This window comes from Lycorma delicatula, chromosome 8 (assembly GCF_047948215.1).
Source record: "Lycorma delicatula isolate Av1 chromosome 8, ASM4794821v1, whole genome shotgun sequence".
Taxonomy (NCBI): Eukaryota; Metazoa; Arthropoda; class Insecta; order Hemiptera; family Fulgoridae; genus Lycorma; species Lycorma delicatula.
Window position 1 is genome coordinate 28,263,051 of NC_134462.1, and position 15,587 is coordinate 28,278,637.

Consider the following 15,587-nt stretch of genomic DNA (forward strand, 5'->3'; position numbering starts at 1 on the left):
TTCTATAGTACTAATTTATTTATCACTGATAGTTTATACATTCATTCATAATAAATAATTGTAGTAATTAATCTATAATATTTCATTATTTCATTCTTAACAGCTGCCATTTTGTATTTTGTCTTAAAAAAACAAACACAAAATAAAGATGCTGTTTTTGCATACATTAAAAATACTAATTTATCTTCCAAATTATGATTTATCTCTGGTTATAATCCCTTTTTATCTCTTTATGGATTTTTTCATCACAACAATGCAAAAATCTTTTTAAGACTACTAAATAAATTTTTGCTTGATTCAATTCAAATCATAAATTTCTTTAGTATTATTAATTTGGTATTATTTTCTTTAAAATAATTTAGTTGGGTGTAAGGCATAATATTTGTATGATTATTTACATGTTAATTTTTTGTAATTCATTTTTCTAGCATTTTGAACTTGCCCGTATTTTTCCTTAAAAAATTATTACATATATCTTAACAATATATTCATTTAGACAAAAATGTAGCAAAATTTCTCACTATTATTTATACGTATAATTTTTAATGAAATCTAACAGGAGTAATGAAACCAAAATTTTAAACATTTTTCTGTTTTTGTCTTTATTGTAATACCCAAAATAAAATGGTACAATAATCTCTATTTTATTTTTTTATCAAATAAACTTACATTTCCATTGATGTCATTAAATTTATTTTTAAGTATCTGTTTTATAAATAATAGAAATCTATTAATTTATCTATAAATATATATTTATAAAGATATATATATATATATATATATATATATATATATATTTTCACATATAAATTTATATATTTATCTGTTTAATTTATCTATTTTATATTTTATTTTATAACTAAAAATAATAATATTCTTATTAAAGGTAGAAAAAATATCTGTAATGAGAGAAAAAATGATTAAAGAAAAGTTTTTGAAAGGAAATTACATTAGAATCTACATTTAAAAAAATGAGGAAACATTACAAATTTTATAAAATTATTTAATATTACTTTATATTTTTTTTAAATTGAGATATAACAAATATTAATTTTAATGAAGGGCTTAGATGATGGTAATGTGAGGAAATTACAGTCTTTAATGAAAATAATTGAAGTTTCATTCTAAATTACATATTTTATGGCCTTGAATTTAATAAATAATCCTTTACTAGAGGGAATACATGAAAAATTATGGTAATTGTTTTTTAATTATTTGTGAAATGATAGTATTACATAATAAAATAGTTAAACATAAAATTTTATAAGGGCTCAAACCAATGAAATTTGTTAATTTTAAAGTATATGCTTTGTTTATATCATGTTTACCAAAGTATAATAATGTGTCGATAAAGATTATTTTAATGTATGAGTTTATGTATATGTATTTATTAATCAGCGTGATAAAATATGGTTTAAGTTAAATTAAATGATTTATCTGCTTTGTTAATTCCATGGCAATAATTAATTCCTAGTGCACTGTTCCTTAATCAGTATTCATTGATTAAATGCACTCAAATCCCATTAACAAAAGTGCCATCTGCAGCATCATTACTGAAGAATTTTTAGTTGTCCCATGTTCTGAAAATATATTTTGATTCAAAGATTTACAAAGGAAGTAGTTGTAAATTAAAATTAGAAAAAAAAATTATGTATACTTTCTAATAACATTTGTTTATTTATACATATAAAAAACTATATAAAAATTTTTGGGTTTCTGTATTTTTTAATACATATAAATATTTAATTTTTTCTTTTAAATATTTCTTTTTTCTTGAATAAAATTAGTCTTAATAATAATTAATATAATTATTTTTCTCCATGCCACAAGCCGGTTCCAAGTCTAGACCCATTTCTCAAGAGGATGGGGAAATGTGGAGGGAGAGTATTAATCTCATTAAAAAACCTACGTCCATCTGGCTCCGGATGGTAGTACCCATTATATTAAATTATCATTATAGAGACTGTGCTGCTGGAAGAACAAACTGGTTTCCAGAAGGGATGTTCGTGCACAGATAATATATCTTTGTATTAAAACAGATTATAGAGAAGAGAAGAGAATTTAACTGCAGTACTTATATAGTGTTTATATATTATGAAAAGGAATTCAACAGAGTATTGAGAGGTAAATTGTGAAATATAATGGTGGAAAGAGGAATTCCTTTACAAATTGTTGAGATATTGACTTTATACCAGGACACAAGAGTAGCAGTTAGATTGCGAAATGGAAAGGTTGAATATAGGAAGGTGAACATGGGCATAAGACAAGGGTGTGGAATTTCACCAATATTGTTTGATATTTATTTAGATGATGCCATTAGAGAATGGAAAAGTAGGTTAAGAATTTAAATAATTGACAATGATATTTATCAGAATAATTTTGTAATTACGCTTTTGTTTGCCAATGATCAAATTATTATATCCAACAGAGAAGATTATTTTCAGCATGCCTTGTTTGAATTGAATAAGATAATGAAAGAATATTTTAATACCTCGCCAGGTAAAACGGTTTCCACAGCCTTTTCTGGATTAAATCTGCTTCAGTGTAAATAATGGAAGAAAAAAATCATTGACCAAGTGAATGAATTTAAATTTCTGGGTTACAGTATATCACCTTTTGTGGAAACAAATGTCAAAAATAATATAGAAAAGTTAAATAAAATGTGTGGTACTGTTAGGAGAACATTGCATGGCAGGGTGAGGAATGAGACAATGAAGAAACTTTATAAAAGCATAGCTGTTGTTGTGGGTCTGTATGGCAGTGAAGCATGGGTTTTGACATCAGCTAAGAAAAGCCGAGTACTGGCTGCTGAAATGCATTTTCTTAGACCTGTTATAGGAATTACCCGAAGGTATAGAATACGAAATGACAAAGTGCGACAACAGCTGAATATTTTCAACTAACGATAAAATTATTGAATATAGAAATAATTGGAAACAACATGTGGGTCAAATGGCTAATTATCATTTTCTCACGAAGATAATGCAGTACAGACCGGTGGGACACAGGAAGACCCAAGAACAGATGAGAAAAAAATTGACTTTAAGTTTGCAACAGGTTGAAAAGCCTAAGGTTGAAGTAAATGATGATGATTTTTTTCGATCAGTGATTCATGGATATGTGTGTGAACCTCTATTATATTTTTCTATTTTAATCCAGACCAGAATTGTAGACAGGGTTAGGTCATGCCTTCCTATTTATGGCAGTTAACAGGTCAAGGTTGGATGATTGAATTATATTTTAATGTTATTCCTTCTTCAACACTAACTTCCAGACTATCTTTTTACTTATATTTGTAATTATTAAAAATTCTGGGCTGTCAATCCAGGGATGTTAAAACTCTTGGTAAACTCAATTAGCAAACAATGGATTCAAACTACATATTGATTTTGATTCAATAAATATATTTAGGTATCTAAAGAATCCTTAATAAATTCTAGATTGTAACATGAACTGTCTTTTTCCTTTACTCTTCCTCCTACATCTTCAGTATTAATGTTTTTCTCTGACTTATGTTTACACTTTATTCTTCTGATCATCATTAAGAGGTAATCCTGTATCTCTTAATTCTTACCTATGCAATTTACTTTATTGATCAGATTTTGTCTAAAATCTTTTAAGTGACATTGGCTCTATAATCTGATTTGGAGAAGGAGAATACATAATAACTAGAATTTAATCGTACGAAAAGTTTGACTGCTCTTGATTAAAAATACTGTTATGGAAGCAAATGAATGATCAATTTCAGACCACCAAAAAAAAAAAGAAAAATACTGCATTTGCCTCTAATAGGATTGTCCTAAAAATAAGTTAAGTTTTTTCAGATATCTTTTTCATTGGTATTACTCCAAGGCTTTGAAGTACAACAGATATAGATATTTTTATTGGCTTGTGCATTTATTGTTTTTGGTAATAACGACCAGTTATTAATTCTAAATTTAATGCTTTCATCAAAAAGTGTGTTGTTACTATTTCATGTGTTTTAAAATGTTTTTTATTACCATACTATTGCTTACCGTTACTCTGCCATTAGTAGGCCAATGTCATTTCTTATAATACTTCAAATCATTTTTTCTTTGTTTATTTTTTCTTTCTGATTTTCTTGTAATGCAAATTTCACATTACAATAATAAAATTATTTGTCAAAATGAATAGTATTAAGAAACACTTTTATTTCTGAATCCTAAATACATAATCATATTTAAACTAATTTTATTCTTTTTAAATATAAATAAATAAATATGTTTATAATAGCTGTATTTTTTATATTAAAATATATTTAAATATAGTTTGGTTTTTTGTGTTAAAATTAAAATTCATTAGCATTTTGTGTCGATGAACTTAATATAATGTCATACTTTCTATTCTTTTTAACATTAATATTTATCCCTGAAAAATTTGTTGTCGTAAATACCTGTAACATTGTAGTAAAATTGCCCGCATCTAATTCCATTGAACCTAACGGCATTGTGTCCTTCAAATGTTAATTCTTTACATAGGGCATACAGTACAACCATATATTATGATGGTAATTTTTAAAGCTTTCTGGTTTAAAGAATAAAAAAAAAAATTATTCACTTTTTCCTTGATATGTTAAGTAATAAAATAACATTTAAAAAATTAAATAAAACTGATTCAAAAAACATATGAAAAAGAGAAAAAATTTAATTTGATAAAATTTCAGTGTTAACTACCAAAAATATACAAACGATTTGGCTCTGAGTTTTAATTGATATAATTTTTTATTTTCCTGATGTTTACGTGGGAGTCTGTTCAACTAGTGAACAATAAGCAATTCCTCCTCCATGGCCCACTGAGATGAGGATGATATGTATAACATGAATATGAGTTTTAGTCTTGTACATATGGTCTTGCTGACCAAAGACATGTGGTTAATTGAATCTCAATCATCAAAATACCCTCCACTGTCTAGTATTCAAATCTACATAAAAGCAACTAAATTTTAATAGAATTTAAACCTCAGTACCTTTGACTTCAAAAATCAGCGTTAAACAACAATCAACTAATGAAAAATTTAAACTAATTTAAGGAAGAGTTTTTTAAATTTTTTTTGTTTTTTTAATTAACCTGTTGGTGCATTTTAAAGCTGATTTTATTATTTTATTTTTTTAACTCTATGATACATTTTTAAATTTTAATTTAATTTTTACTTAAAGCATGGATAAATATACAAATTTACTGCCTGTATTAAAAAAAAAAGTTCAAAAAATGTAGAACATAAGAATGCTACTGTTAATAGAAATAAAGATAAAGTAAAGAAATGACAAAAAAATACTACTTCTAGTGAACATGCTCTATTCAGTCTGGAAATATATATTATTTTACATTAAGCTTATACATCTACGTTCATGTAAAATGTAAAATTTAAAATAAATTTTAAAGTTGTTTTTAATATTGAAAGGATGTTAAAACAAATTTTCTAGCCTATTTCTTTGAAGAAATTTTGCCGGGAAATATTTATGTGTTGGTCTATGTAGATCATTTAATCTTCTGTTTCTGAAGTCTTTTACTTCATTTATCTGAAAGAAATTTACTACGCAGAACCATCTTGTTTTCCAACAAAATAAGAAAGTAAAGCGATGATCAAATTAAGAACCACGTTCTTGTTTTGAAACCAGTTAAAAATTGTTTGGGAAGTGAGGTTTTTAAACGATCAGGATATTTGTTAATTTTTAATATACTAAATATTACACAAAAAAAAACTTGTATTTAAAAAAACTATCGTGGAATAAAATTTTGGAGTTGTATTATGATATTTTATTTACAACTATATCAGTTGTAGTTTATCATTGTATGTAAAACTTATTTAAAGGCTACAATATTAATTTTTAAGTACCTAATGCTAAATTCAATATAAGATTATATAGTTATTGAGTATTTAAATTTTAATATAGTTTATGTTACTTTATCTCTTTATGTTATTAATAAATATTAGTTTACAATAGAATTTTATATTGTAAAACTGAGTACCCATATTTTACAACGCAATTATTTTTTACAATTAAGATTTTTTTATGACAGTATTATCAGAAAATTAACTTATTATAATCTTCAAGTAATTTTTAATAATCTCTATTACCTTCCGTTTGTAGTATAAGTTTGATGACAATTATCTTTTGTATCTTTTTTTATTACCACATCTTTTGTAAATGATGATGATCTATTTATTTATGAGATTTTAATAAGCATTAAATTTATAAGGAGTTAATATAATATTAAAATACTTAATAATTTTATCAAATGAACAGTGGTTTTTGTGATTCAGATTAATCCCTTCATTATTGAATTTAAAATCTTGCTTCAAATTAACAATCGAGGGTGATATTATTTTATTTCCATCTTTACTTTTTTCATTAACCATAACTATTTTATTTCATTAATAAAATTTGTTTTCAACAAACTAATTTCCCTTTTTTTTTACAAAATCTGTGTTCTCATAGGATATCCCCCAAATAAAACATTTTACTTTTTTTTATAACCCCCAAAAAAATAAAAGATTTACTTTTACTTTTTAAAAAAAAAATTACTTTTTTGAAAACTATGAATTCATAAATTTAAACAAATCAATCTATCTGGTTTAGTCACTGAATTGATTGAACTTTTATTTATTCTTCTATACAAGATGACACTTAGAAAAATTTTTAAAACTTGTTTACCACACTAGTTGCTGTCAGAACTAGTTTATTCATTAAAAAAATAAAATAAAAAAGAAATAGGTATTTAAATTATCTAGACTGATTTTAGAGTAAGTAAAATTTGTTTAAATGATGAAAAAAAATTATAGGTAAATGAAAATTTGAATTGAATGGTATTTTATATTTCCACCTTAATTTCCTGGCATCATAGCTCTAGAGCCCCTGATCTCCAAACTTTTTTGTTTGCGTACCCTAAGATGAAAATAATTGTAAGTTGTACACCGTGTAATATAATACACAGTATATATGGCTAATATGCGTGTGTGTGTGTGTATGTGTGTGTGTGTGTGCGCGCGTGTGTAGTAAAAAATCAAACTATTTATTATTTATAGTACTTCTTTGGTGTACCCCCAAGCATCTCTTTGCATACCCTGTGAGGTATGTGTACCCCACATTTGAGATCACACTCTAGAGCCATGTTGCAAGAAGGAGAGAATGGTAATCATCAAAAAATGCAGTATGGGTTTTTGAATTTCTTGACTTCTCAGAACTCGGAACCCCCCCAAAAAAAAAAAAAAATTGGAGGAATCTTTGTACATAAGTATGTGTGGTGGCTTGTTTGAAGCTTAATACATTTTTACTGGATTAACTGATTTTGATGTAATTTGGTACAGAAATTCGTATATATTGGGCATTTTGTTGGTAAAAGTTTGGGGGTCAATATCTCCAGGGGGTGGGGTAGATAGTTTTTTGGGGTCAATTTTCTCACAATTTTGCAAACATAACCCCACTTTATAATAATCTCAGTACATGGGTACATGCTTATGTTACGATTTTATAAACATTTGTCCCCTTAATTTTTCCGCTTCCAAAAAATCGAAAAATCTTTTTATTTATTACATATTTTTTAATCGATTTTTTTTTGTCTTCCTAAGCATGGTATCAGTGCAAGAGACCCAAAAAAATAAATACTTTAGGGGAAATTTTAAGGGTGGGGGAGCCGATCAAAGTTTAAAAATATCGATTTTTTGAATTTAAACATTTTTTTGTTTGTTTTAATAATAAATGACCAGTGTCAGGAAAATATAAAAATTATATTGTCAGCTTTTTAGAATAAAGGTGCCTTATATGATGCAATATCATTATGAATTATTCCGTATACTGTATTTATTCTGCCACGAATAAGGAGTTACAAATTTACTGTTGTAGTCGTTGCGATATTTTTTTTTTTTCTAAAAATAATGGTACAGAATGAAGATGGTAAAAGAAAATTGAAAAGAAATATAATTAATACTTGAGTAATTCGAGTAAATAAAAATAAAATATTTTAAGGAATTATATTAAAATTATAAGTTTAATTATAATTTTTTTATGTTTTAATTTAGGCATATCAACCTTTGTGGTTTCGGTAAAACCACAACTAGACGTTAACAATTGGTGATAAAAGACGTAAGTAGTTTGTAGATTGAGAGTAATGTGCAATGTAGTCATTATGCGATGTAATATAGTGATGATATAAATTCAATAATTTTTTTTCAATTACTGAACAATTTAAAATGTTTAATATAATGTGTAATAAACTTTCAATACATCTGCTATTTAATGTGAATCTAAAAGAAGAGTTTCTATATTGAGAAATAATAATCAATAATTAATTGATTAAGCCATAATCATTGTTATGGCTTTAATACGATTTATTCAATTCATTTAACTACGTATCTCTTATTTCAAAATAACACCCAGCTGCAATTATATATATCTTTTATCATTTTAATTTTTTTTTTATGCCAACAACAAAGAATTCTGCTTTGAGGTTTAAAGTGGTTTTGAACATCGGTTTTACTTCGTTACTCTTTAATTTGATTCCATGACGGTCCCTAACAAAAAGAAGTTTGATACTGGCAAGGTTTATACCTTATATTTTAATTGTGAAGGAGAATATACCAGCCTATAGCCTAACTTTTTAAATAGTTTCGAGCGCATATGCCGTATTCGAAGGACGAGCATTACACTGAAAAATAAATATTTATTTTCTTTATAAATAACGTCCTTTTTTTTAATTACTGAAGGTTTCCCTTTATTTTAAGATTTATCTGTGAAATATTAATTATTGATATTACGCTGTTCTTGAAAATGTCAAACAAAATTAGACTTTTATTATAGTTAAAGATCGATCAACTAATGTTTTAAAGTAATTTGATTTTTTTTCTATTTTTTCTCCCCTTGGATTTCAGCTGGGATGTATCATAGTTGTCTGTTCCATCATCTGCTTTAATCAAATACCGTTGTAATTCTTTACAAATCCGAAAAAATCCGTCTTTGGGTTTAGTTAAATTAGTTGTTAGTAATTGAGAGAAATTCTGTCAGCTGTAATTCGTTGTCTAGTTTAATAATAAATTTATTAATCCATGGTTTTAGACTAGAGTTGAGATCTCACTTTGTTGGTTCTTCAAGTGGATATCAGTATCACTTATTAGACCACTTTTGAATTTTTCAGCTCAACTGTTAATTTATTTACGATTCAGATACAAATTGTATGGTATTTGTCGTGCCAGCCATCCGCGTGTAAATTTTGAATGGTTTTAACACTCTTTGAAACTAGAATTCTTGTTACTTGACTGTTCTTCAAAAGGTTTTTTTTTCTAGAGGATTATAACGTTGAATCAGCTGTTCTGAATTGATAACAGGGATGCCAACTTATGATTTTAAAAATATTATGCTTTTTAATTAGATGGTTTTTATCACTTTACCTATCAATATCCCTCGTGTATTTTTACAAGTTTTGAAAAGATTAATAATAAAGTTTTATGAAATAATTATCAAAATGGATTCAAAAGTTATTGAGATTGTTAAATTTTATATGAAAACTTCTCAAAATTCAAGTCGATTTCATATTTTATAATTATATACGCAAATCTTTTTAGCAATATACGGACATAAAGTTAGCAAAATCTTTTGCTAATGTAATTTTTAATGAATTTGTTTGTAATGATTATTTATCTAATACTCGTACCTGTACGAACCAGTTAGTTATAGGCTATGAGAACATTGTTTTATATATTTCTAAAAGTAAGGGTGTAGTTCATAGATATTGTTAAACAATGTCAAACATTTTTTATTAAAAATCAAAGATCTTATTATGTGTTTTAAGTTACTAATTCATTAATCACTGTAAAAAGAAAAATACTGTTACTATCACATATTAATGTAGATTACACAGCTGCTATTATGTACAGTTTCATGAAGTTACTGCATGTTTCCTACACTAATATGAAGTGTTTAATCTCATTTTACTTTCTTTATTTCAACGGAAATATCCATTTTGACCATCTCTGAATCCATTTTCACTAGTTTCGGTGTGACGTCTGTACGAACGTACTTATGTATCTCGCATAACTCAAAAACGATTAGCCGTTGAAATATTTAGCCTATTCAATATTGAAATTTTTGTTTTAGGACTGTTGCAACATCTAGTTGTGCACCTCCCCTTTTGATTGCAATCGATTGGACCAAAAGTGTCCAAAGAAGCCTAAAATTCAAAAGAATTTGGATTTTGGACTTTTTCTTAACCGCAGTAATAAGCCCTCATTGAGAGCTTTTCAACGATATATCATAAGTGGTACTTATTTTCATTTGTTCCAGAGGTATAGCCAAATAAAAGTTTAATTAATGAAATATTTGGATATTGGAAGAGGAAGGCACATCGGTTCGAATCAGACATCTCATTTTTTTAACTTTTTTTTTAATTTAAATATATTGATATATTAATAATTATTAACCTCTGATAGTAAAAAAATATTTACGATAAATAATAATTCAATAATAAGAAAAAAAAGAAGAAAAATATCATAATTTATTAATAATATAAAATTTTATGTACTTTTCATTTAAAAAAATGGGTATATGTAATTTAATAGGCGTACAAGGAAGTCATGTGGTTCTACACCAGAATTTTTTTATCTTATTTTGAAGCGAGTTATTAAGCATTAACTTGAGTAAGATAATGACTAATATAAATAAAGAAACATCAAGTGGAAATTTACCTAAGTTTTATTGTATAACAATTATTATATGATACATTAATTATTTGTTTTCCGTAACGGGCAATCATAGCACGGATTTCATTTTCCGTAAAAATAAACCTATAATTTTGAGTGCATTGGAAAAAAAGACGTGTAATGAGATCAGCGTTTTCAACCACTTAAAACTAATAATTTATGAAATAATCTAACATTACTTGTGTGGTTTTACTTTTCACGCGATTTGGTTTAACGTAATCCGTGCGCGCTTATAATCACACACGAGTATATGCACGTATTCAGAGAAAAGTAACTAATTTTATAGTATAATTTTTATTATTTGTTGATTTAATTCATGATGAGTCAGATAACTATGAATTATGATCATAACTATTATATATATGTAATAAAAATAAAAATTGTGTAGGTATTTATTTTAAGAAATAAATATAAATTAACCAATATTTTAAATCTAAAAAAAATATTTTTTTTGTGATTTTTTTTTTATAATAGAGATTTTCTTTTATATTTAATAAATAACTTTTATTTTTTCTTTTTCAAATCATACTATTGAATAAATATTTAAAATAAAACAACAAATTTTACTTTAAAAATTTAACCTGTAATCTTTTTTTAGTAAATACAAATAATTGATGTAAAATAAATTCTTGTGCTTTAAAATTCTGACCAATTAAGCGAATCAAATCAACAAACTACATTTTCATAGGCGATTTATATTTTTCATAGGCATCATTCCAAAGTTATTTTTTCGAAATCAGTTTCTTTATTTTTCATTTATCGTAAATAACATTATTTAGCAAATTAAAATTCAACGTTGTATAAACGTTAGGACCTGTGGTTATTTACATCTAACATATTTTGTCAACGTTAATAGAAATAAATTCAGGGATATTAATAACTCATAAATCATTCGATATCAGTCTAACTTAGAAACAAGCAAGGAAAGCTTAAAATTCATTAACCTTACAATTTTTTTATCAGTTAGTTATTTCTATTTATAATCAGTTTCAATTAACCGGAACCATTTAAATTTGATTATAAAAAATAAATGATAGTCAAAGAGAGGTTTCCACTGAAAATCTTACACAGTATACGTTAATATATAATAAATATAAACAAGAACATTAAATGTTAAGTCGAAAGAACATTGATCAAGTCCACTACATAAATGAGAAAACACATTCAAGTCACACAAAGCATCACCAATAACAAACCAACAACAAGAAACAGTGAAGTAAAAGAAAAAAAAAATAGAACCAACAAAACTAAATATCGAAACAAAACATTTTGACGATGCATAACAACCCAAGATAACCGATTCATCCCAAATTTCGAACCTCACACATCTAATATGTGCAGCCGCTTTAGGCGCCTAATATCCTCGCTATTATAAGATACATTTTTTATAATAGCATTTCTTTTAGTGTTTTATTATTTTTTTAATACGATTAATAATCTCTTAATCATCATACTGAACGTGTATAGTCCTCCCCAAAAAAATATATTTATTTTTACTTTTAGAATATAAACTCAAAGCAGTTCCATAATAACAAAAAAGTAAATAATCTGAACATTACGTATATTTAATACTAATAATGTACAAATTATTTTTATACATATTATTTATCAACTGGAAGATGAGTTTGATCTCACCAGTGATACTGTCGGCCGTTTTATTTTTTAGACAGCCCTGGATTTACTACTTCTGCACTTAAGAAATAAGCCAGTTCCTTTCCCTCAGAAATATTACTGACTGATAATAAGATAATGATTGACGGATTATCGAAACAAAATAAGTTACTAAATTACCTTAAAAGTTAATTAATCAGTTAAGAATATTATCGAACGTTTATTTATGATCTCGTTTTAGTCATTTGACTTTTAATATCTAAAATTAATACTTATGTATTTAATTTACTTCGTCATATTTAGTAATAGAATTAAAGGAATTTTATAAAATAATTTATAATAAGTCCTGGAAATTCCTAATATTAGTGAAAGTTGCAAAATTTTACAATCATTTGTTTGGGAAATCCTTCATTTATTAATAACATAGATAATTTTTTTAATAATAAAATTGAGGTGTTTATCGATTAAAGTTCGTAAATAGTTTTTTATATCGTTTAAAAAATTGTGGTATGTTTTATGTTATCGATTTTTTTTTAACTTTATCAACAGATTTCATCGTACCGTTTGTTTACAAGAATATTAGAATCAATTTTTGTTTTAATGTTGTACCAGACGATAAAAAATAGTTTTATAGAAAAATAAGAATTAAGTTTTATGAATAAATTGTATAATTAAATTTCAATGGACAGTTCTAAAAAATGAGGATTAAAATATAAGTTTTATATAATTTTATGCGGATTTGAATACTTGATAGTGGATATCGATGCACTTTGGTGGTCGGGGTTCAATTAACCACATATCTCAGGAATGGTCGGCCTGAGTCTGTACAAGACTACACCTCATCTACACTCACACGTATCATCCTCACCTCATTGGGCATTGGGATGGGGGGGGGGGTTACTTATTGTTTACTAGTTGAGGAGATTGCAACTTACATATTAGGAATAAATTTAAAAAATAATAAATTAATTTTTTTTCTCATACGATTGTGGGTTTAATATTAATTTGAATATTGTTTAATCTTTTATACTGAAATGATCGTAACCTAAGTAGCTAAGCGTAATAAAATTACAAAGAAAATTTTTATTGTTAAACATTAATCGTCAGTAGATATAGTAAAATTAATAAAATAAATATAGTAACGAAATTAAAATAAATAGATTGTTACAACAAAAAAAAAATAACAATAAAAAATAAACTAGAATTATAAAAAGATTAAAAAACTATTTGGATTTTCAATTTTTACTGTCCAAAGTGATATTGTATTATTTTTTTATTAACAGTTCCTGTTATATTTTTATACATCGATGTACAAAATTTTATTTTGTATTATTTTCTGGTGTACCCCCACACACACACAAAAATCTGCAAGTTTGGTTACTGTATTTTATTTGCTATATATATCGATTAAAATTTCTGTACAATAACCATTTTGTATGGCTAACACCTTGAATTTATTTATATATAATTTGTTTTTACACGACTGCCCAAAAAGGAGTGTAATGTATTTAGGAGGTTTGTATGTATGTTTGTTCCACCGTAGCAGCTCAACGGCTGAACCGATTTAAATGTGTGTGTCTGTATTCAATAATATATGTATATACTGTTTGTATGATTTTTCTTCGGAATTAATGAACAGATTTCATGAAATTAAAAAAAAAATTGTGAAACTGGATTATTAAAAAACAAAATTCCATATACGCTACAAAATTCCATTTCCATATGCCACGCACAAGCTTATGTGGCGATATCATAAAGTACAAAAAAAAAATTATTGAAGTAGATTGGAATTTTTGGAAGATGTTTGGGCAAAGTTTTAGGGTATTGCAACTAAAAAAATGTAATTCCTTTTTATTTTGTTCTAAAAAATTTCTAAATTAATTCTGGAAAATTGTTGATTGTCTCACAACAGATCGTAGCTAATCTAATTACAGTTTGACATTTTAAGGACGACCTTTATCGAGAAAGTATTGAGTAAATTTCGTCAATTTAATTGCAATAGTAACGTAGATATTCTTTAGTTTGAATTAGGGTCCTATAACATCATATAAATAAGTTAGCGTAATATTAACCACTAGTACAACTCTCAGGGTTTCGTTACATAGAATATATTTTTTTATTTTATAACTGCGGTAAACTATTTATAATATGATTAGCTCATTGTTTTGAAAGGTTATTAATTTTGAATGAGATGAGTATTTTTTTTTTTTTACATTACTACATGTGTAATATTGGATTAATGTACGCAAGCAATTTTTTTTTGTTATTTTTGATTTTGTGGTTAATTTTATTGACCATTTGGGAAAAATATACATACTTTTATCGTCTTACAATTACTTATTTTACCATGCATATTGTTTACTTATATGTATGAACAAATAATAGAATTAAGTAGAAATATCAGTACGTATTAACACCAGTAGAAGAGCTTGAAGATGACAAAGAAACGTGGAAATAATTTGATTAGATTTAGAATTTGCATTGAAATATTAATAGCAGTGACGCTATATTAGTTGTTGTTACCTTGGCATTTAATAGCTGTGTCTAAATAAGTGCGTAAATTTTATTTAACCTAATGTTCGTTTTTTTTTTTTTAATATATGTATATATATATATTTTTTATTTTTATTTAAATTTTGTCTCGTTCAATATGAGTAATTTTAAATGTTATAAAATCAAATTTTAAATTTATTTTTATTCTTAAATATTAATAACCTCTTAATTTTGAATAGGTAAAAAAAGGACAGAAAAATTTGTATTACGTAAAATTTAGAAGAACGCAATTAAAGTTAAATATATTGTTATTAAGTTGAATAAAAGATAAATAAACAGTTTAAAAAGTATATATTATCATTTTACATATTATTTTTTACTTACCGTCATACTGATGCGTTCAGTAAACAACTGATGATTGTGAAGGCAAGCACCGGCTTTTAGAAGAACTCGTTGTAGCACTATCTCCCCCTCTACTCAGAATACTATCAGAAACACACATCCACATACCCGCGACCGCACACATCACGGTTTCAAATGGGAAAAACCCGAGGTCGAGAAGGATAATCACAAATTACACTTCCTCTCTTCTCTTCGTTCATCTACGCGCTGGGAAACAAGATTAACGTAAGCAATAATCTTTTAGTTAGTCAGAAACGTCAGACACACCCGCTGATAAAGAAATTACACAGTCGTGTACTCTTGTATATTTGCGTAGGTATAACTCCACTCTCACTCACCTTTTGTTTACTATATAAATATATTACAC

General features: G+C 26.1%; 1 protein-coding gene across 1 annotated transcript in view; it reads right to left on the reverse strand.

The window, feature by feature from the left end:
- LOC142328988 (leukocyte elastase inhibitor-like) overlaps positions 1–15,351 on the reverse strand; it is a 31,874-nt gene extending 16,523 nt beyond the window's left edge. Inside the window, exon 1 of the mRNA XM_075373216.1 lies at positions 15,203–15,351. Coding sequence (XP_075229331.1) covers positions 15,203–15,208 — 6 coding nt within the window. The 5' untranslated portion in view covers positions 15,209–15,351. The remainder of the gene's footprint in view (positions 1–15,202) is intronic.
- Positions 15,352–15,587: the final 236 nt, after the last annotated feature.